Consider the following 21,361-nt stretch of genomic DNA (forward strand, 5'->3'; position numbering starts at 1 on the left):
GGTCATTGTCATTCCACCACTACTGTTCCTGTCCCCAGGTGAGACTGTGCAGCCTCGGGGGCCCACCCCTGTGCCCTAACTCTGACTCACCACGTTCCTCCTTGATCCTCACACCCCTGTGATCCCAAATGTGCTGTAGGATTTTTCATTGGCACAGGTGCATGGAAGGCACTTGAACTGAAGCCTTTGATAAAGTTTCTGGGGCAGTAACGGGGAGGGAGGTGTCAACTTGCGCATTCACTCAGGGCTTAACTCTAGATGCATGATAAACCTTCAGGGAATTAATGAATAATTGGTTGCTGTCACCACGATCCTTGGGCACTAGAGGGTGGAGCAGTCTATGCCTAGATATCAGTCCCACCCATTCTGTTACCTTCTCCTGCCTTCCTTAGAGAAGGGTGATCCCTCACAACTAAAGCATGCCCCAGGGAAATCCCTGCAGAGACCTTAGTGTGCAGTACACATTTGTTAGCCAGTAAAACAAGTCGTTCTTAAGCAATACCTGTTTGGGTTACTTTAAAGCCCACTTTCCACCTGCAAGATGGTCCCCACGCGCTTGTTTGTTTAATGCTACAACATCGACATCCTTATTCTGGGAAGGACACCCAGAGCCCATGGATTGGCCAGCCCAGCCCTCATGCTTCCATGTCCTCTGCTCACCAACAGCCTGTGCTGAGTTTCCCAGAGGGGAGGTTATATTCTAAGCTTATTACCTAAGGGTTTTCCCCATCTATTTTCTGGACTGTTAAAAAAGTGTCCTAACTGGCCTCAATGCCTATAATTAATTATTCCAATTCAGCCATTAAATGAATATATGTTCAAGACCTTCTATGTACAAGGTAACCACGTTATTTTTTTATCCAGACCACAGCGTTTAAGAGATAGAAATAGGAACTAACCAGACAAGATGCCTGGACAACAGGAATGATGCTTCCCTGCTCTTTGCGGTACTATGTAGTAGAAACATCTGAGCTCAGAAGGCAGTGAACTCAGAGGGCAGCTCGGAGGGCAGTGGAAGTGTCAGAAACAGTGATGGGTGTGTGGATGCTTCGCTAGGCAACACTGCCGCTGCCTGGCCCTCCGCCTTCGCTGCACATCCCACCTGCCCCTCCAGCCCCGGTCTTGCATGACTTCCTGGCCTTGCCACTTGCTGTTTTCCCTGCTTAGAATGTCCCTGTCTCCTGTCCTTACCTGGAAATTCCTGCCCTCAGCCCTCAGGACCCACTCAAAGGGCACCGTCTCTTGTGGAAGCCTCCCCTGGAGCCTCTGGGCAGGCACCTCTGCATATCTGGCCCAAGCACAGAGTCAGGTGCAGCAGAGGGGCTCAGCATGTGCCTGGGGAATGAATGAATGAATGAGTGAATGAATGAATGAATGAATGAATGAGTGAATGAATGACATTCTGTGATTCTACAAGCCCTTTCTTTGTATCCGACCCTTTGCTGAGGATTGAAATAAATTACTCCATTACTGGGTGCATTCATCCCCTGCTCTTACCTCTACCCACTCCCCAGCTCAGAAAACTTCACTACATGGCTCCTGGGGGAGGCAGCCAGGTGGGATTCTGGGGCCTGAGGGGAGCTGCCAGTCTCTGCCCCCTTACCCTGGCCTCTCAGCACCACCAGGAGCTCCAAGTTGAATTCCACATGTGGGAGCACTTAAGAGGTCAAACCTCTGACCCCATTGCTAAGGCTGTGTTTGGGGGCCCAGCTTGTGTGTGAAGAGGAAGAGGCTCAAGAGGAGGGAGACACCACCACTAGTCCCAGGAGGGATCCTGGGCAAGGCTCAGAACCTTGCTAAGCCTCGGTTTCCTCACCTGTGAAATGGGTGTGCTAACCATGCTGTCAACTGCTTGAGCTGTGCAGATCAATGAGGGGTGAACAGTGGGAAGGTGCCTTGCTGGGTCTCTTTAGTTGGCAGGGACTGGGGTGACCAGCAGCGGGCACCCCCTCTCTTACCCATCCACATCAGCTGGGCTCCTCCCATAGGCTGGGGTCACAGATGCAATCCCTTTGCTTATTGCAAATGATAAATCAGCCTCTGCCTTTCCCTCCTTTTTTCAGAACCTCCAAGACCTCTGGCTCACCTTTGCCGGCTGCGGGTTCGAAAGGCCATTGGGAAATACCGTATAAAACTCCTAGACACCTTGCCGCTCCCAGGCAGGCTGATTAGATACCTGAAATACGAGAACACCCAGTAACTGGGGCCACGGGGAGAGAGGAGTAGCCCCTCAGACTCTTCTTACTAAGTTTCAGGACGTTTCAGGACGTCGGTGTCCCCAACTCCAAGGGGGACCTGGTGACAGAGGGCTGCCTCCCTCTCATCCTGGACAGCTACCAGGATCTCACTGGGTCTCAGGGCCAGAGCTTTGGCCAGAGCAGAGAACAGAATGTGTCAAGGAGGAGAAGAATCATTTGTTTACAAACTGACGAGCAGATCCCAGACCTCCTCTGCCTTCGGGAATGGCAGAAACCTCCATTCCTGGGGCCAGGGCAGAGCTTGAGGTGTTCTGGGGAAGGCGGGCTCAGAGCCTTCCCTGCGCCCCTGCACTCGCTCTGGAAAACTCACCACTTGACTTCAGAGCTTTCTCCCCAAAGACTAAGATGAAGACGTGGCCCAAGGTAGGGGGTAGGGGGAGCCTGGGTCTTGGAGGGCTTTGTTAAGTATTAATACAATAAATGTTACACACGTGACACCTGCCCAGTGATGTCCCTCTCATCAGACTTCCTGATGCCTGAGGTCCTCAGCCTTGCTCCTGGCAGTAGTGGGAGCAGGGCAGGTGTGGGGATGGGGCACAAGGACCCCTGAATGTGTCACCTTTGTTTGGGCTCCTGAAAGACCCCAGAGGCTGTGTTCTTCACTCCCCAGGCGAGGCCCAATGATGGCCCAGTGGGTTTTCCTCTCCTCGTTCAATCACCATGGAAACAGGCACACCATCACAAACAGCCTCAGGGCCCACATGTCTCCCGACACCTGGGGATGTCTTACACGTTTCCTGGCACTCTGTGTTCACACCCTGCTCACCCCTGTTTTGCTGGCTGTTGAGAAACTGGGGAAAAACATTAAATACTGCCTACCGTGAGCAGCAGTGCTAGAGTGATGGCCATGGTCAGCCCTTGCAAAGGCACCAAGCCTAAGAGTGCATGGAGCTCTGGCCCCGGCGTGCCTCCCTCTGTCCTCATGTGGCCCTGTGGGATGAGCAGGACAGGAATTGTCATCCTGTTTTCAGGCGGTGCAGGGCAGAGCTAAGGCTTGCCACCATGTGGCACTCTCTGGGGGTCTCTCCAGGCCCCGAGGGCTGAGATGCAGCAGGCCCTATTTCCATGGAAGCTGTAGTGACTCATTGGCACTCCCTTTACCAGTGTGAGTGAAGCCACCGAGTCCAGGCTACTCTGCAGCAACACTGGAGCAGGCCACCTGGCCCAGAGCCTGTACCAGGCCAGTCCCAGGATCTAGTAGAGTCTCAAGCAAGGTCAAAGGTAGTTTCTGGCCTTTGGAAATTAAGCAGCTAGAGTGATGGAGGGGAGCACTGGTTCCAGGCTCCGCCTGCCATTGGCTGGCATCTCTGGGGCCTCAGTTTCCTCATCTGTATGGTGAAACATGATGGCCCCTTGCTGGCTCTGACACACTGGGTTTCTTTTCCTTTTTTTTTTTTTTTTTCGAGGCAGAGTCTCACTTTGCTGCCCAGGCTGTTGTGCAGTGGCATGATCTCGGCTCATTGCAACCTCCGCCTCCTGGGCTTAGGTGATCCTCCCGCCTCAGCCTCCCAAGTAGCTGGGACTATAGGGGCATGCCACCATGCCTGGCTAAAGACACACTGGGCTTCTATGGAATCAGTAACTCCCAGAGAAAACGTCTTCCAAGCAGCACTTTCTGGCCACGGGTCAAAGGGGGCTCAACCTGGTCTTGCCCGCTCCTTCATGATACAAATGAGAAACTGGCCCAGAGAGGGGAAGGGACTTGCCTGGGCACACACAGCAAGTCCCTGGGGTTCCAGCTTAACGGTGCTTGGCCACAGTCCTATGCGGCCTTGCTGTTCACCAGGCAGAACCTGCAGGGACCCTGAAGAAGCCCCAAAGGAAACCCGCATGCTCCCCCACTGGGGATGCTCAAACCCAAGAGCCCAGGGTAAGTTGCCAAGGCGGGTTCAGCTCCCAGGGGAGAATCCGATGGAAGAACGCCTTTGCTGACCCGGAAGCCAAAGGGAGGGCATTTGCATCTTGGGTGACGGCTGGTCAAACTGACCCCAGGGGTGGCAGGTGGTGATGGGATGAGGCATGCAGGGCCAGTGTGCGAGTTGTTTGGTGTGTGTGGACTGAGATGGGTATTGGGCAGACTCTTAACCTACAGCATCTCGTGGACCACATTATGTCCTAGAGAGTCCTAAGGCAGCAGCCACAAATCTCCCAGCCCAGAGACGCAGGCACTGAGCAGGGCAGTGTGCCAGTCTGAGGGAGGTGCCACCCTGGGGGAGATGGGGCTGAAGGGGTGAGTGGGAGGTATAGGGGAGGGGTTTGGCCACTGTTTTCTCTATAGTCGCCATTTGCAGGATGTGGCACCTCCTTGGCCTGGGACGCACCAGTGCTACATTTGGGTTCTTAGAATATTAATGTACAAGCGTCCATGCCACTTAGTCAAACACTGCTCGGGACCCCTCCCTGCAAGCGCCATGCCTCCTTAGGTCCCTGCCCCCACCTCCCCACAACCCAGCAACTAAGGGGTTCATTCCTGGCCTGGGACTGCTCCGGTGGGTTGGTTCCAGTTGGTCAGTGCTCACATTGTGCCATTCGTTTTGCATTTTGACCATCACTCCTGTGTGGAGCACTTTACAGCCACCTCCCTCTGCAGAAGCAGGCCCTCCTGCAGCCGCACCTGCCCAGTCCCAAGAGGTTTGCAGCCTCGCCTCAGGGACGTCTCACAGCATTGCAGACACAGCCCTGAAAGTCTGGCAGAGATTCCCCTTCGTGAACTTGACCCAGTGGTGGGTGTCGGGGATGACGAAGGGGTGCGGGGGGTGGGTGCCTGGACTGGCTCCGGGTTTTACTTTGAACCAGTGCCGTTCACTTTGTGATTAGGGGAGTATCTGCTGTTGTTACTGCAGCAGCATTTAAAACTGATTTTTTAATACCAAAGCTTTCCTAAATGCATGCTTTCTGCCTACCTCGCTTCCACGTGGAGGCATCATGTTGCCAGGGGCTTCTCTCAGGCCATGTCTTGGTAGAGGTTTCTGCTTCCAAACGTTTGAATGAATGAATCGTCAGGTACCCCCGGGGGCTGTGAGCAGGGACAGGCCAGTCTTACCAGAGAGACCTGAGCTTTCTCCCCAAAGACTAAGATATCTTAGTCTAAGACTGGAGCTCAGGTCCTCTTCTAGCGGATGTGGTTGGTTGTGTGGTCCAGGCACATCATCCCCTGGGCAGCACAGCCCATAAACGGTATTAAAATGTCAGCATGACAGAACCTACAGACACCACCAGATAACTACAAGAGGTGACTTGTGGTTGGTGGAGCTTTTGAGCATCTGGGTAGCACAGTGGGCCAGGCACTCATATTGGCCTCACAACAACCTATACAGCAGGTCTATTATCAATCACATTCTTCAAATGAGGAAATTTCAGTACAGAGAGGTTAAGTAACTTGCCCAAGATTGCCCAGCTGATAGATGGCAGGCTAGGATGCAGGCATTTAAACCCCTCTTATGCAGTTTGCAGGGAGCTGAGGCTCATCGACATGGATCCAGAGGGCCTGTGTGATGCCACACAGAGGGCAGAGGAGGGTACCCCACCCCCCAGCCCCTTGCTGCTCTTTAAGACCAGAGCAGTCAGAGGCTGAGGGTCCAGGTTGAGGACTGTCCCCATCCCATGGGCCAGATAATGACTCTGAACAGCTCTGCCCAGGCCATTCCTGTTTCTGTGGCTCTGAAGTCTTCAGAGGCCATTGGACAGAAACCACTGGCTGGCTTCCTGGTGAGGGGGCTGCCCCTCCAGGGGACTCCCCACGCCAGGGGAATCCTGGAGTAAAACAAGGCAAGTAGGAGGGGCCCTTGGTGACCACCGATTCTGCAGCCTGTATTAGTGAGAAAGAAACAGAGGCCATATCCGGGCTCCAAAGGAGGGAGCCTGTGACCAGCCAACACTTGCCTGGGGTGCAGAAGAGGTAGATGTACCTGTTTCCTAGTCCTCCGTTGTACAGATGAGGAGACTGAGGCACAGAGTGAGGATTAACTTGTCCAACGTCACACTACTGATGAGAACACCATAGTCCCCAGCCAGGACTGGCCCGCCGCACCCTTCTTAGTTGTGAAAACTGTGTTCTGATAAAATAAGCAGCTCGGCAGGCCAGCAGGCCCACCCTCTCTCAGCCATGGAGCCACGTCCACAGCAGCAGAGAAAACCTGGGCCTGTGTGCAGGTGGAGGCCTCTCAGGTAGCTTTGCTAGTAGGACACTAAGAGCAAAATCCAGGGCCACTTCCTGCTACCGGTACTCCCCTCTGCACTGTCACAGGCAAAAGCCCTCAGCATTCCATTGATGGGGCACCTGGTATGTAACAGGCCCAGGGAGAGACCCGTCGGCGGGTAACCCGGAAGCTGAATTAGCTAGAGAGGATCCTTTTGTATGTGCCAGAGAGAACGAGGTTTAGGGGAATTTGCTATTATTTTTAAAATTGATTTATTTTGCCCGTGGACATAGACTCCAAGACCATGATTTGGAGAAACAATTTGGTCAAACCACCTGTTTTGTCCACAAGGGACCAAACTCCTGTTTGGCCTGATTTTCCCTCTGACCAGAGTTGGGCACAATCACCTTGGCACAGAGGCTGCCCTGAGGCTGTGCACAGAGCAGAAGGCACTGCAGAGAGACTCATTCTCCTCTCATTGTCCTGCAGGTGGGTCAAGGAGACCCCCAGAGGAAGTGTCCGGCCCCACAGCACAGGGCGGCGCTGGACTGCAGCCCTACCTCCCCTGGTTCCAGCGCCTGTTCCCCGGAGCATGTTGGACGCCCTGGGGGGTCCACGCCAGCATGTCTTTCCCTAGTGGCTCCTCTCCTCCCCTCCTCACCTTCCTTCCGTTGAACCAAGCTCTTGGCCCCCAGCGCCCATTCCCAGATATCTCAGAGGTTTCAACCACTCCTGGCCTCACTGAAACCAACCACATCTGCCAACAGCCCTCAGCCTGGGGCTCATTCAGCTTCATGATACCCAAGATATGGAAACTCCAAAAGAAATGTCTTTATTCGTTTAACTTTCTCAATATTTACAAAGAACAAGAACAACAACAACTGAGATTGGCTTGCAGAGCGGGTGGCAGGTGAACAGATGTGTCACTCTGGCTTCCGGGGTGTCTGCAAGCAAGGGCAACATCCTAGCACCCATGGTCTGCACAGGGACAGCGGGACAAGCTGCTGGGCCCTGGCCTGCTTGGGGAGGGGCCAACCAGCCCCCCAGCTTCCAAGGCTGCAAGACTGAAGGGTGACTGCTTGAGGAGCCCCGCCCCAATCCTGCCCTCCACTCCCATACGCACAGAAATGGAAGAGGCCACACTGTGGCCCAGCCACCTCCTCACAGGAGAGCACCTCGGGGACCTTGACACTCCTGCAGGCCAGAGGTGGGGGCCGAGGCCCTCTCAGCCCAGCTAGAGGTAGCCAAAGACATTGAAGATGGGTGGGGGCACGGCCGGCTTGGTCGGAATGGGTTTCAGCACCACAGGCCTGCACACCTTCTGCCCCAGGCCGTCCGCATCCTTGCAGAGGTGCGCCAGCTCCCCGGGAAAGGCTGGACTCTTCTTCCACAGGCCCAGGCTGGGGACAGGACTCTGAGGCAGAGCCCCCAGCGGGCCCGGGTAGATGGGCTGTCCATGGTACTGGAAGGGGCAGCAACTCCAGGCATTGACGCGGCCCACCAGGGAGACCCCAGGCATCTTGAGTGGCTCCTTTTCAGCCAGGGCCCTCGGGGACATGGGCACTGGGACAATCTCAGGCCCCAGGGGCTCCAAGCCCTTGCAATTTTTCTTACCCTCGTAGGGAGGTCCCTCCCTGGGGCCCAGTCCCCCCTCCAGCCCCACATGGTAGCTGTGGGTGGGCCTCGGCTCTTCCCAGAAGGAAGCAGGCAGCTGTCTTTTCCTCATGGGCACCTGGCCAGGCTGGGCAGCTTCTGGATGCTGCCCCTGTGGGAGCTGCTCCTTAGCAAGACATTCCTCCCTGTAGGGGTTCCTCAGCGCCTTCTCCTTGCAGCCCCCACCCCCGCCGGGGCTGGAATCAGGGCCCAAATCGAGAAGCAGCCTCCCGGGCCGGTCCTCAGACCCCCTTTTCAGGTAGGGCTCAGCGGCTCTGCCCGGAAGTCCCCGCGGGAGCCGGGAATACTTCTGGGAGAAGCGCTTGAGCTGCTTCTGCAGGTACTTGCGATGGTCCACGGAGCGGCGGCAGGGCGCCGACTTGTCCAGGGCTGCCTTGATGTCACTGGACGCCAGGTTCACGAAGTTCAGCAGCATCTTCACATCACTGTCGGATGCCATCACCAGGGGGCCACTGCACGAGGCTTTCCATGAAGAGGGTGGGCTCTGCTGGTGGCCGGCAGCTCCAAGGAAGGGCACCAAGCTGACCTGGGGGACAAAACAGGCCATTGGAGTCTCTCCGAGCAACCACACCCAACACTGCCAAAAGACCACAGCACCTGTCTGCAAACGGTGTCCCCACCCCAGCACCCCTCAGCCTTAAACAGAGTCCTGGGTAGAGGGATGTGGGTGCAAGTGGCTGAGCACTTCCTGCACACCTGGGATGCAGCAGGCGCCAGCAGAGCCTCACCCAGCCTGCTTGCGTCTGGTGCCCTCTTCTTGCAGCCAAGGCTCAGAAAGGTCAAGCAACTTGCCCAAGGTGACCCAGCTACAGGTGGCATTACTGGGGCTGGCACACATTCCCAGCCTGCCCCGTCTCCCACACACCGCGCTGCCAACTTGCCAGCGAGGTGTTTATTCTCTGAGCTGAGGCAACTGCTCCACTTTAAAGCAAGGCCAAGCCCCCTTCCTCCCTGGTGGTAGCCTCCCCCTCCCACCACTCCCGTCCCCGGCATGAGGAGCGCCAGCCCCCCCTCCTCAGTCCCCACGCTCCACCCCCAGCTCTCACGCAGGACCAGGCAGGACCCCTGTCTGGCACTTAATCGAGACCTGCCTTGCAGGCTGATCTCAGGCTGCGGGCAGCAGGGACTCCCCCGAAGAAGCATCTGCAGCAATTTCATGCCTCCTCGGCCGCCACCCACAGCACCTCGCCCCTCCCCCAGGCCCCAGCCTGCTCCACACCCGCCACCCAGTCGGGCCAGAGCCACTGGGCCTCCACACTGACCGAAGGTGCGGCCAGGGCCCAGCCAACGTGGCCCGGCAGGTTCCCCACTGCAGACCTGGGACAGGCCCCGGCGCAGCCGGCTGAGCTCCGTCCGGCTGGAAGCAGTTGTGCAACCCTCGAGTGGGCTGAATGGAGGACAACTCCCCGGAGCTGGGGGGCCCCTCAGGCCAATCAGGAGCGCCTCTCCAGATACAAAGCATCCCAATCAGGCAGCGGCGCCCCGTTCCCACATTCTTTGCCGTCACAAATTGTCACCATGGGGACCATCACAAAAAAGACAGCTCCCAAATGCAATCATTTCCCGGTAAATTTTTACCCTTCAGCCCCACTCTCCTGGGCCTCCACGCTCCTCCTCCCCTTGACCTCGGTTCCCTGGTTTCTCAAGGGGGTGGGGTGTGTGTGTGTGTGTGTGTGTGTGTGTGTGTGTGTGTGTTTAAAATGTCCAGGATCGAGAAGGGGCTGGGCCTAGTAGAGACAGGCTTGCAAACCTCCCCCAAAGACTCCAGGCCTACAGCTGCCATGCTCCAGTGCGGACAGACAATCGGACGGGGTAAGCTGGGGCGGGCTGCTTTTCCCGCTGTCCTTGAGTGTTGAGTGTCTCTCTCTCTCTCACTCTCTCTTCTCCTCTCTCTCTGTCTCTCCATCTCTCTCTCTCTCTCTCTCTCTCTCTCTCTCTCTCCCCCACCTGCCATCCCCACCACCCTCCCTGCCAGGATCCCCAGGGATCGGGGATGGAGGGCCTTCGTGGTCGGGAGGTGCGCTGATGCCTGTCGGAAAAGGTGGCCGAGGAAGGACTCTGTAACGAGGTGCTGGGATATCCATGGGAAGGGAGCTGGAGCTCTCAGGAATCTTGTCTTTATGTTTGCTTCCTCAATTGAGCTGCACAAAGCCTGAATTGCCCATTCAGCGCAGCCGGACAAAAGGTTGGCGTTGCACGGTCCCCTTGCATTTGTAGTCAAACAGTTAGGGACTTAAATCGAGTCGTCATGATGGAGAAAGAGGTGGACAAAGCCCATAGAATTGCCATCAGCAAACATTTTCCTGTGTCATATTAGCCAGTTTCCATGGCTCCCCCTGGCCTGCGGACAATGGCACAAGTTTGCACACTTGGCTACTGTCACCGTGCCAACGCCGGCGGGGCTGCAAGCAGGGCCGCTCTGAGCAAGCAAGGGAGCCCAGAGCCGGCGTTGGCCCTGCCCACCAACTGGCCAGAGGGAAGGTGAGGCTGAAGGCGAGGGCGGCTGCCTGGGAAATGCTAATGGTCGTGCCTCCGTGCCAGCCCAACTCATGGGCCCCTTTCAAGCCTCATCGTTTTTCTGTCCAGGCTCAGCCTCCTCTTCCCTCCTCCTCTCCTTCCCCTTCCTTTCCTCTTCCCCTTCTACTGCCTTGTCCTCCTGTCTCCCTCATCAGCCAGATGGCTGACGGTCTATGCGCCAACCCACGCCTCTGTACTGCAACCTAAGATTTGGCATCTTAGGTTGCAGGACTCCTCTCTGGAGTCTCCCTACCCAGACTGGGGGCATTGGCAGGGCAGGGCCAGGGCCTCCATCCAGGAGGGATGGCCCCAACTCCTTCCCACTGGCCAATAGACAGCTGCTGTGGTCTGCCTCCAAGCCATCTCCCCTACCCCCAGCCTGAGGGTCCCTACAGGCAAAATGAAGGGTTTGGAGGAGATGGCCTGTGCTGACAAGCTGTAACTCAATTTAGGCCTTGAAAGCCAGCACTGTATTCTCCATGCTCCTATCCTGCTGCGGGGTCGGGGAAGTGTGGACTGAGACGGAAGCGCCGCTGGACTGACGCATCCTAGATTGTCGGCCACTACGTGCCCTGGAGAGTTGCTCCTGCCTGTGGCAACCTTTGCACGGGTGAGAGCCAAACCATCATCATTTTAAGTGCCAGAGATTCGAGGGCTATGTGTTTCTGCAGTAACTCCCAGCCCATCCTGACTGGTACAAGCAGGAAATATCCTTTCTGCTCCAAAACACCTGGCACACGTGGCTGGAGAGAGTGTCCTGAGGGCCTGTGGCCACCAGGGCCAGCTCCCTGCTGCCTACTGCATGAAGCCGGTGTGCACAGCCAAGAGTTCGAACCTCTCTGGCAGCCAGCACCTGACCACATAACAGCCTGCTTTGCTGTGCCCTGCCTTTTTCTCCCCGGGCCTTCTGTGCTTTCTGTAGGCTGCATCATTCCTCTCTCCAGAAGATCTTTTCTCTTCTAAGGGCGTCAAGACATTTTAAAGCCACTCAGCTCAGCTCCCAGAGTCCTCGAGATCCCACGGCACCTGCAGCCCTGCCGGCCCATTCCACACTGCCAGATCATGAAGATGACTCTCATTTCTTAGCTAGTAGTGAGTCCCCACCAGGCCCGTGGACTCCATGGGAGGTGAGTCGGTGTCTTATGAAAGTCTTTCCAAGGCTCTGAATGTGGGCTGTTCTTCCACCAAACACTTTTTGAGGAAAGAGAGAAGGAAGAAAAGAGGGAAGCGAGAAAGGAAGGGGAGAGAAAAGTGGAAGAAAATGGATTCTTTGCAGACACTCAGCATGTGCCAAGAGCCATATTCGAGCCACATGAAGACCTCACGTGACCCTCGGGGCAGCTCCGTGAGGATAGTGTTTCGGTTGCCCTGACAAGTGAAGTGAGGTTGAGTTACTTTCCCAAGGCCTCACAGCTGTTAACCAGCAGAGCTCGAACTTGAAGCCAGGCCTGTCTGCGTCCAAAGGCTGAGGTGGATCTGCCTGGCCACATTGCCTCCTGGCGCTCCCATGAGCACCAGACACTGCCTAAATGCTGCTGGCCAAGACCAGATTTTTTCCACGCGTCCTGGGTTCCACTCTTCTAGCCCAACGTTGGACCTTCCTGACTCAGGAATACGGGAGCTGCAGCTTTGGGAAGTGAGGAGCGGGGAGAGGAGGCAGCTATGGCTTGAGGCCAGGCCTCTCGGTGCCTCTGACCCACACAAGGGAAGGCTCTCTGTGTTTTTGTGATTGGCCATATAGGCAGGTGGAAAGACAGCAGTAATCATACGAGTCTGAAGGTTCTCCCAGTGTTCTCTCATTATTGTCCTGTGTCTGGGCAGAGGGGATTATTTTTCCCATTTACAGTTGGTGACACACTCACAGAAGCCTCAAACCTGATTCTTGGGCCCAACTCAGCCAACCCTGTCCTCTCGGCCATTCTTCAAGGCCCAGCTCAAACATCCCCTCCTCCAGGATGCCTCCTGCCAACTCCTAGCATTGTTAATAATGCCCTCTCACATCCCTGTGTTCCTAGAGTCAAAGATGAAGTCTAACCTCCTTAGCTAAATGCAGAAGACCCTTAGTAATCTGACTCCTACTACAGTCTGGCACAGAGTAGCTTCTTACTAAATGTGTTATGAATTAAATACTTTGCCCATTCCACTGAGCAGGATTTTTCCTGTGGACCGTAAACAGCTGCTTCCTGTTTGTTTGTTTTTTTTTTAATTTTGTCTGTTTATTGTTTGCCCCACCCAGGTGAGCTCCAGGGGGGAAGGGAGGTCATCCACAGGTTTCTCTCTGTACCTCCTGTGACTCGAATGGACTCAGCACACAGCAGGCCTGAGTGAAGGATGCTTGTGGTTGCTATAGCTTACGTGACAACGAATTGTCTGTGATCCTACAGGACTATGGCGCATGAAGCTGGAAGCGCTTCTTCCCGACTGCATCGCCCAGCACCCGAGCCTGGGTTCTGTAAAGCTCTGCTAAAGGCACATGAGCTGTGCTGGCTTCAACTGCCGTGAAATCGGATAAGCTGGGCCACTGACGGCCCCTTTTCAACCAGTCGTTGCTGCCTTGGTTTTCCGACAATCCACTGTGCTGACCCTGCTGCAGGGACTCCCAGCTTTGCATCAACTCCATTCAACACCTACTGTGTGCGGGGAACAGAGGGTGTGGAGGTGACATTCCCTGCTTTATCTTGATAAGTAAACAGCTGTCTCCCGCCCACTCATCAGTGAAGCAGAGCAACTCCCCAGCAGTATCCTGGGAGCCACTCCTCCAGAACCTCTGATGTCAACAGACATCATCTACTTCTAGGATTCAGCCAGCACATGTGTAGACTGGAGCTGCAAGTGAGAAGAGACAACTGGCAGGGCATGCACAGGCCAAGCCCGAGGGAGCCAAGGAACTCATCTGGGGCAGTGGGTTTTCAAATTGCTTTGAAGCAGAGATGCCCACTTAAAAATATGTGGAGATTCAGCCAGGCACAGTGGCTCAGGCCTGTAATCCCAGCACTTTGAGAGGCCAAGGTGGGCCGATCACCTGAGGTCAGGAGCTCGAGACCAGCCTGGCCAACATGGTGAAACCTCATCTCTATTAAAAATACAAAAATTAGCTGGGAGTGGTGGCGGGCACCTGTAATCCCAGCTACTCAGGAGGCTGAGGCAGGAGAATCGCTTGAACCCAGGAGGCGGAGGTTGCAGTCAGGTGAGATTGTGCCATTGCACTCCAGCCTGGGGGACAGAGGGAGACTCCATCTCAAAAAAAAAAAAAAAATGTGGAGATTGAACGTGTAAAACCACGACAGCCATGAGCTATGAGTACAAATTTATTTTACATGCTCAAATGCATACCTTCTACTTATTTACAAACAATGCATTAGAACAAGGAATCTGTTCTGATGACATAAAACTTTGAAATCAGGAGATATGGATTATGGTCTCACATCAGCCATACTTTGTTTTAGTTGCAGAACATTTACAAAATCTCAGTTTATAGAGTGAAGCAGTTGAGATGTCAATTTTTTTTAAAGTTTACCTTTTAATTCATTTATTTTTTGAGATGGAGTCTCGCTCTGTCACCCAGGCTGTAGTGCAGTGACGCGATCTCGGCTCACTGCAACCTCTGCCTCCCGGGTTCCAGTGATTCTCCCGCCTCAGCCTCCTGAGTAGCTGGCATTGCAGATGCGTGCCACCACCCCTGGATAATTTTTATATTTTTAGTACAGACGGGGTTTCACCATGTTGGCCAGGCTGGTCTCAAACTCCTGACCTCAGGTGATCCGGCTGCCTCAGCCTCCCAAAGTGCTGGGATTACAGCTGTCAGCCACCACGCCCGACCTAAAAAAGCTTCTCTTATGATCTTAGGATGGTCATCAAATGAGAGGAGTCCCTGGAGAAACTACTACCTGGTCCCCAGAGGAGTTAACCTGACTGCCCAAGTTCTCCAGTCGGCAGCCTAGCGTGTCACTTTGTGGGTTAAAATGCATTTGAATGTATTTGTTTGTTGGTACATGTTTGGTAATGTTTTAAATTGCCAAAAATACATGTTAAAGGAGATTGTACATTTTCACATCTCTACAGAAAATTCAGTTCCAAAAGATGGGCCGACTTCTCATTTTAGAGATGAAGACAGAGGGGCCCAGAGAGCGGCAGTGATTCATCCAAGGCAGAGCCAGGCAGAGCCAGGTAGGAGGAGCGTCCGGGAGGGAGCTCTGCTCTGCCCGCCACCCTGTGCTCTTTCTCACACCTGATCATATGAGTGTAAAGTCCTACTTGATGGAAGTGTGTGACATATATTGTCATTTGTTCTTCCCAGTTGCCATGATTACTCTCTTTAATGGGTGAGGAAGTTGAGGCACTAATTGGGCAGGAAACTTGCTGAAGGTCCCATGGGCAGTAAATCACAAGGCTGGGGTGGGACTGATCCTAGGATGCTGCTCCCACAGACAGTTGTGAACCAACGCGAGGGCCCCGTCTCCCTCCCAGGGGCCTTGCTAGCCCAGGGCTGCAGACTCTTCCCAGCCACCCCTGCCCTGGAGAGTTAGGCCCGACCGACCACGCCAGCTCGGGGAACATACAAAGGCCACGCGGAGGACAGAGTGGCCCGGCAGCGCCTCTGTGGACGTGCGACGCAGACATCACAAGATGATTTATGTAACTTCTTACATAATGGCAGTGTTTCTATCAAAGACCAGCCCGCGGCAGGCTGTCAGCCGTAATCAGAGCGGACGTGCTTCTTGCTTCCTGGGAACAGGAGGCATCAGGTCAAAGCCAACCCCTTTGGCTGGAGGCCGAGGGCTTCCTGCGCTGATGAAGTTGCCTGGCATGGCTGTGCCCTCAGAGGAGGCAGAGACCTTGTAATGCCCCAGAGTAGTCACAGCCCGGCTCAGCCAGCCCCAGCACCCCTGGCTGCAGTCCACCTCCAGTGACAGAGACCACTGTCAGTGTGATCAAGTCCCACATTGGAAGTGGTTTCAACCATATTATTGTACCATGAAAGGGAGACTGGCTTTGGAGATGAGATCTTTGAACTTCGCCCCTACCTGGCTGTGTGATCTTGAGGTAGTCACTCACCTTCTCTGGGCCTCAGTTTCCTGGTTGAATTACATCATCAATTCTTGACCTCTACGCTGCACACATGGATATTGATATGGTGCTATCATGTGATATGGTGCTATATGATAGCGTGCCACAAGTCAGTGCTACTTATATTTGGCAAATGATTTGCTTTTTCCTAATATAAATCAGAGCAGATTCAACATCATAAAATCAGGTAAGCCCACTTGCACTCCCCTGTGCATTCTTGAAAGGAATATGAATGAGTGGGGTTAGAGCTGGTGAGTCTGAGGACTCAAGCTCCAGGAAAAGAGGAGCGCTCAGCCCATCTTCACCATGTGGAGTCTCGAGAGGGGTGGGGTTCAGGCAAAGAGCTCTATGTTGAAGAAGAGTGGTGCAAGCAGACCTCTGTGTCTTGTTCCTGATTTTAGGGGAAAAGCTTTTGGTCTTTCACCGTGGGATATGATGCAGCTGTGGGAATTTTGTAGATCCTCTTTATCAAGTTGAGGATACTTTCTTCTATTCCTAATTTTCTGGGAGTTCTTGTCATGAATGGATGTTAAATTTTGTTAAATGAATTTTTTGATCAATTTATATGATCATGTGTTTTTTTCTTTAGCCTATTTACAATTTTTATTATGCTAAGATATAACATCATAACATTTACTATTTTGCCCTGCCTTTCTGTCTTTTCCTCCCTCCCTTCCTTCCTTCCTTTATTCCTTCCTTCCTTCCTTCCTTCCTTCCTTCCTTCCTTCCTTCCTTCCTTTCTCTCTCTCTCTTTCTTTCTTTCTTCTTTTTTTGAGACAAGGTCTTGCTTTGTCACTGCAGTGCAGTGGCACAATTGTGGCACACTGCAGTGTCTTGACCTCCTGGACTCAAGCAATTCTCCCACCTCAGTGTCCTGAGTAGCTGAGACTACAGGTTCATGCCAACACACCCAGCTAATTTTTAAAAATGTTTTGTAGAGAGGAGGTCTCACTATTTTTCCCAGGCTGGTCTCAAACCCCTGAGCTCAAGCTATCCTCCCGTCTCAGCCTCCCACTGTGCTGGGATTACAGGTGTGAGCCACCACACCTGGCTGCATTTCACTTCTGATATCATAATCTATGTCTTCTCTCTGTTGGTCAGTCTTGCTAGAAGCTTGTTAATTTGATTGATCTGTTTAAAGAACCAGCTCTTTTTTTATTTTTTTTTTTCTATTTCTTTTTCTGTTTTCAATGTCATTGACTTCTGCTTTTATCTTTATTATTTCCTTTCTTCTTCTTGCTTTGGGCTTATTTCACTTTTCTTTTTCTGAAGGCATGGCTTTGATCATTGATTGAGATCTTTCTTGTTTTCTAATGTAGGCCTCTTAGTGCTATAAAATTTCCTCTCAGCACTGCTTTGGCTGCATCTCACACATTTTGATATGTTGTGCTTGCATTTTTGTTTGGCTCAGTATATTTTCGTTATTTTCTTTGAGATGTCCTCTTTGGCAACAAGAAAGACCTATGTGGGACTTTCTCAGCAACAAGAAGACCTATGTGGGACTTTTCTGGGGAGTTGATAATGCTCAACAAGTGGGTGCAAAGCATTTAATGAGCACCTACTATGTACAGGACATTCTCTGAGATGCTGGGGATAGCAAAATCAATATGAAATCCATGCCAACAGCCTTGAAAATGGTTTACTGACCTCTTATTAAATGCTAATAATGTTTCAAAAACTTCCTCTGTATTAACTCCTTCATAATGAGGTGGATATTGCTATTATGCCTACTCTACAAATGAGGACACTGAGGCACAGGTTGACTAAGTGACTTGCCCAAGACCCCACAGCCAAAAGGGGTGAAGCTGGAGTGCAACCCAAGCCAATTACTGTGATTAATTTTATGATTAATCATCATGATCAGTAAGCTGTGAGCCTGCTATTCCTCATCCTTGAAGTGGAGCTAAGACCAGTTCCCTGGCAGGGTTGATAATGAGGATTAAGATATCAGCCATGAAAACTCAACAAGCACATCACCTGGTTCATAAATCGGTGCCCTTCCCTTGCCTTCACCTCTCCCCTGGGCTGGATATAATGGCTGCCCAGGTGAAGCCATAAGGAAGGGCTAGTGGGACAAAAGTGACATGATAGTGGTGTCTGTGCCCTGCGGAGCATCCCCAATGGACCACCGCCCCACATTCACACCCCTGCTCTGTACGCTCCCCCACCCCCCCATGTCCGTCACCTTGACTGTGTCCTCCAGCACTGGTAGGCCTCGTCACTCACCCAGGCACCAACTAGGAATGAAAAGTCTGTTTGATCTCAACCGTCATCTCGGGTTTGATTGGTGATGACTGGCAGGTGCCCTGTGGAGAGATTCCGAGGGCTCAGCAGATAGAACACTCTGATCAACTAGCGATGCCTTCCCCGAGGGAAGATGGAGATGAAGCCGGCTGTGTGCCAAGTGTCCCTGGATCCAGTTCAGAATCACAGGATGGGAAGCCAGGGATGTCAATACTTGGCATTCTGGTGATCCAACCCTGCAATTTTAATCAAGGGATTGGAGCCCCTTGAGAAAAGCAGTGACTTATTCAAGCACATATTCCTGTGACTAAGATTCAAGTTTCCCACCTCTCAGGCCAGAATTCATCAGGTCCTTTCAACAGACATTTGTTACTAAGTTTCAACTCCAGGCTGGGCACTGACTTAGCCATAATAGATATCTTACACATCTCATAGTATTTATTCTCACAACAGCCTTCTGTGATAGATCCTAATGTCATTCCTATCTGGCAGATGTGGAAACTGGGGCTCACGTAGACTAAAGAACTTAACAGCTAGTGAGAGTTAGAGCCAAGATTCGAATGCTTACCTCCTGACTCTGAACCTGGGATCTTTCTAACATGCTACTTTGTTTCATGGATGAGAGGCAGCAGTGATGGCAACAACCATAGCTTGAGTCAAGGCACTGAGGCGGAGAGTGTTAGGCATTTTGGAGAGCGGAGACAGTGAGAAGCTCAGTGCAGTGGGGAGGAGAGGTCACTGCAGGGAGTGAGGTGAGATAAGGTTAAGTAGAAAGGTTGAATCCCCCATGTATCTTTGCATGCAGCAGGCACGTAACACATGCTTAATGACTGACTGAATGCATGAATGAATGAATGAATGAATGAATGAATGAATGAATGAATAAACAAACCAGAACATAGACTAAAATGGTTGGTTGGCTCCTGAGCCATTTTAGGAGCTCCAATAGCCAGTCGTAAAACAACCTGTAAACAGCAAGTGCATCGTCAGTGCCTGACTCCCACCCCTCCAGCCACACTGTCCCTCAGGTATGTGGCACAAACAGCACACCCTCATTGTCAGAGAGGATCCCTTGCCTCCTGGGATGGGGATTTCCAAGGGAAAAGTGATGGGGGCAGGGGTCTAACTCACATTGAATACTGCAGTGCCCCATAAGTTAGATATTTGCCATCTCATTGAATCCTCACTAAACAAATCAATGAGTCAATAAAACCTGAGATGGGCATTGTTCTTCCCATTTGACAGATTCAGAAACGAGGATCAGGGAGACAGAACTCTCCCCTAGTCACTGAGATAGGTGGCAGAGGAGCTGGGTTTGAGCTCAGCCAGTGTCTACAGTGCCCTTAGGGGAAGGTGGGGTCGGGGGTGGGCATTGTGTTTTCTTGCCTTACAAATTCCCAGCCCCCACCCCAGCCACCTGGAGCACCTGTCCTACTTGAGTAATAGAGACTCTTCATCGGCATTTATCATTTAGTTCCTGGCCTCTGATCACAACTCTGTCTGTAGCCCAAATCTAGCCCGTAACAAACTTTTCCAAAATTCTCTGAATACGCCGTCATCTCTCAGGAAAGGGGCATTTGCATCATCAGCAAAAGGGCCATTTTCACCTGCCTCAGCATTGCTTTCCTGCGCTCCCTGACTCGGTCCTTTTGGGGCATGCTGGGACTATGAAGAGTTACTGCTGTAAATGCTGTGGCCCCCTTACCTCCACCCTAGCATCAAGGTGAGCTCTCCTAGACCAACGTTAGCTCCCTGGATGGCATTCCAATGCCTGGCACATGGCAAACCCCTTGGAGCATGTTGGACACCCACAGAGATCATTCACACACCTTAGGAGTCAGACAATTGCATTTTGTTCCTGCCTCGCTCATCTGGGCAGTGATTTCATCTGTGTGGGCCTCACACTTCGCATCTGATAAACTTGGTGGAAACGGTGCCCAGCTCCTGGACTGGGGTCCCTTCCAGCAGGCTAAAGGATGAGTAGGGGTTGTTTTAGCTCTGCTGGTCTGGGGTGGAGGGGAGACTGGGAGGAAGAGTGTGAGGCAGAATTATGTCTAGAGGCAGGGACCCTAAGGCAATTCACACTGACTTCCTAGAACTGAATCAAAAGGAAAACACCATCTTTCCACACCCAAGTAATAAGGATTAGAGGCTGCTTCCTTTGCAAACCCTACCCCTTTTCCCACTGTGTTGCAGATGCAGCTGGAAACCATCATTCTCAGCAAACTATCGCAAGAACAGAAAACCAAACAAACACCGAATGTTCTCATTCATAGGTGGGAATTGAACAATGACATCACTTGGACACAGGAAGGGGAACATCACACACTGGGGCCTGTTGTGGAGTGGGGGGAGGGGGGAGGCATAGGGTTAGGAGATATACCTAATGTAAATGACGAGTTAATGGGTGCAGCACACCAACATGGCACATGTATACATGTGTAACAAACCTGCACGTTGTGCACATGTACCCTAGAACATAAAGTATAATAAAAATAAATAAAAACATAAGAAAAAAATGTAAAGTACCTCTGATCAGTCACCTCCTGCCACAATCAGACTGGTCGTGGGCCAAGGCTTCATTTACGTAGGGTGTAACTCTACACAACCAATGGGAAACCTCTAGAGGGTACTTAAACCCTAGAAGATTTGCAACCAGTGCTCTTGAGCCACTTGTTCAAGCCTGCTCCCACTCTGTGGAGAGTACTTTCATTTCAGTAAATCATTGCTTCATTCTTTTGTTGCTTTGTTTGTGCATTTTGTCCAATTCTTAGTTCAAAATGCTAAGAACCTGGATGACTTGTAGTCAAGACCCTCTGCTGGTAACAAGCATGTAGATAAAGGAGAAGATGGGGAAGACTTGGGCTGGAGGGCTGCAGTCCACTCCCAGGGTGAGAACTCTTGTTGATGTTTCAACAGACCTCAGCCAGTCCTTCCCAGGGCAAGAAGCATGGCAGTGGATGTGAGTTCAGGTAGGTTCAGTGGAGCTTAGAGTTGGGTCTGTAACCACATCCCCAGGGTGAGGGTCCCCGGACAAGCCCTGAACAGGGCCAAGTCAAACAAGAGCCTCTTCTGTCCCCCTTCCCTGTTCCATTGCCAGTTATTTCTCTAACCTTATCCACTGGTCATCCTTCGCCAGTCACATCCTTTTTCTTGCTGTTCCTCAGGCACCAGGCTCACTCCCACCCAAGGACCTTTGCACTTGCTATTCCCTCTTCCTGGAATTATTTTCCCTTAGCTCAGTGGTTGCACACATAGGCTTGCCACCTGTTTGTGTAAATAAAGTTTTATTGGAACACAGCCGGGCCACCCATTGACATATCGTCTATGGTGCTTTTGCCCTACGACAGTGGAGTTGAGGGTTGTGACTGACCCCAGAGTACACACAAAACCTCAAGTATTTATAGTCTGGTCCTTTATGGAAAAATGTTGCCAGCTCCTGCCTTGGATACTTGCATGGCT

At 52.4% G+C, this 21,361-nt stretch overlaps 2 protein-coding genes and 1 long non-coding RNA gene across 4 annotated transcripts in view; 2 read left to right on the forward strand and 1 right to left on the reverse strand.

The window, feature by feature from the left end:
• Window positions 1-2,699, forward strand: part of LOC105467513 (ankyrin repeat and SOCS box containing 2) — a 43,226-nt gene extending 40,527 nt beyond the window's left edge. Inside the window, exon 10 of the mRNA XM_011717145.2 lies at window positions 2,064-2,699. Coding sequence (XP_011715447.1) covers window positions 2,064-2,200 — 137 coding nt within the window. The 3' untranslated portion in view covers window positions 2,201-2,699. The remainder of the gene's footprint in view (window positions 1-2,063) is intronic.
• A 4,514-nt stretch (window positions 2,700-7,213) lies between these two features.
• On the reverse strand, window positions 7,214-8,510 carry LOC105467514 (family with sequence similarity 181 member A). Its single transcript, XM_011717148.2, has one exon. The coding sequence runs from the start codon at window positions 8,508-8,510 to the stop codon at window positions 7,632-7,634; it is 879 nt and encodes a 292-aa protein (XP_011715450.2). The 3' UTR covers window positions 7,214-7,631.
• An 80-nt stretch (window positions 8,511-8,590) lies between these two features.
• On the forward strand, window positions 8,591-17,922 carry LOC139364202 (uncharacterized). 2 transcript variants are annotated; one of them, XR_011625598.1, is made up of 3 exons: window positions 8,591-10,552; window positions 11,041-11,715; window positions 12,973-17,922. It is a non-coding gene; the product is annotated as an uncharacterized lncRNA (long non-coding RNA). The 2 variants fall into 2 exon arrangements; XR_011625599.1 differs by having other exon boundaries at window positions 8,591-9,883.
• Window positions 17,923-21,361: the final 3,439 nt, after the last annotated feature.

The sequence above is a fragment of the Macaca nemestrina genome, chromosome 7 (genome assembly GCF_043159975.1).
Source record: "Macaca nemestrina isolate mMacNem1 chromosome 7, mMacNem.hap1, whole genome shotgun sequence".
Lineage (NCBI taxonomy): Eukaryota > Metazoa > Chordata > Mammalia > Primates > Cercopithecidae > Macaca > Macaca nemestrina.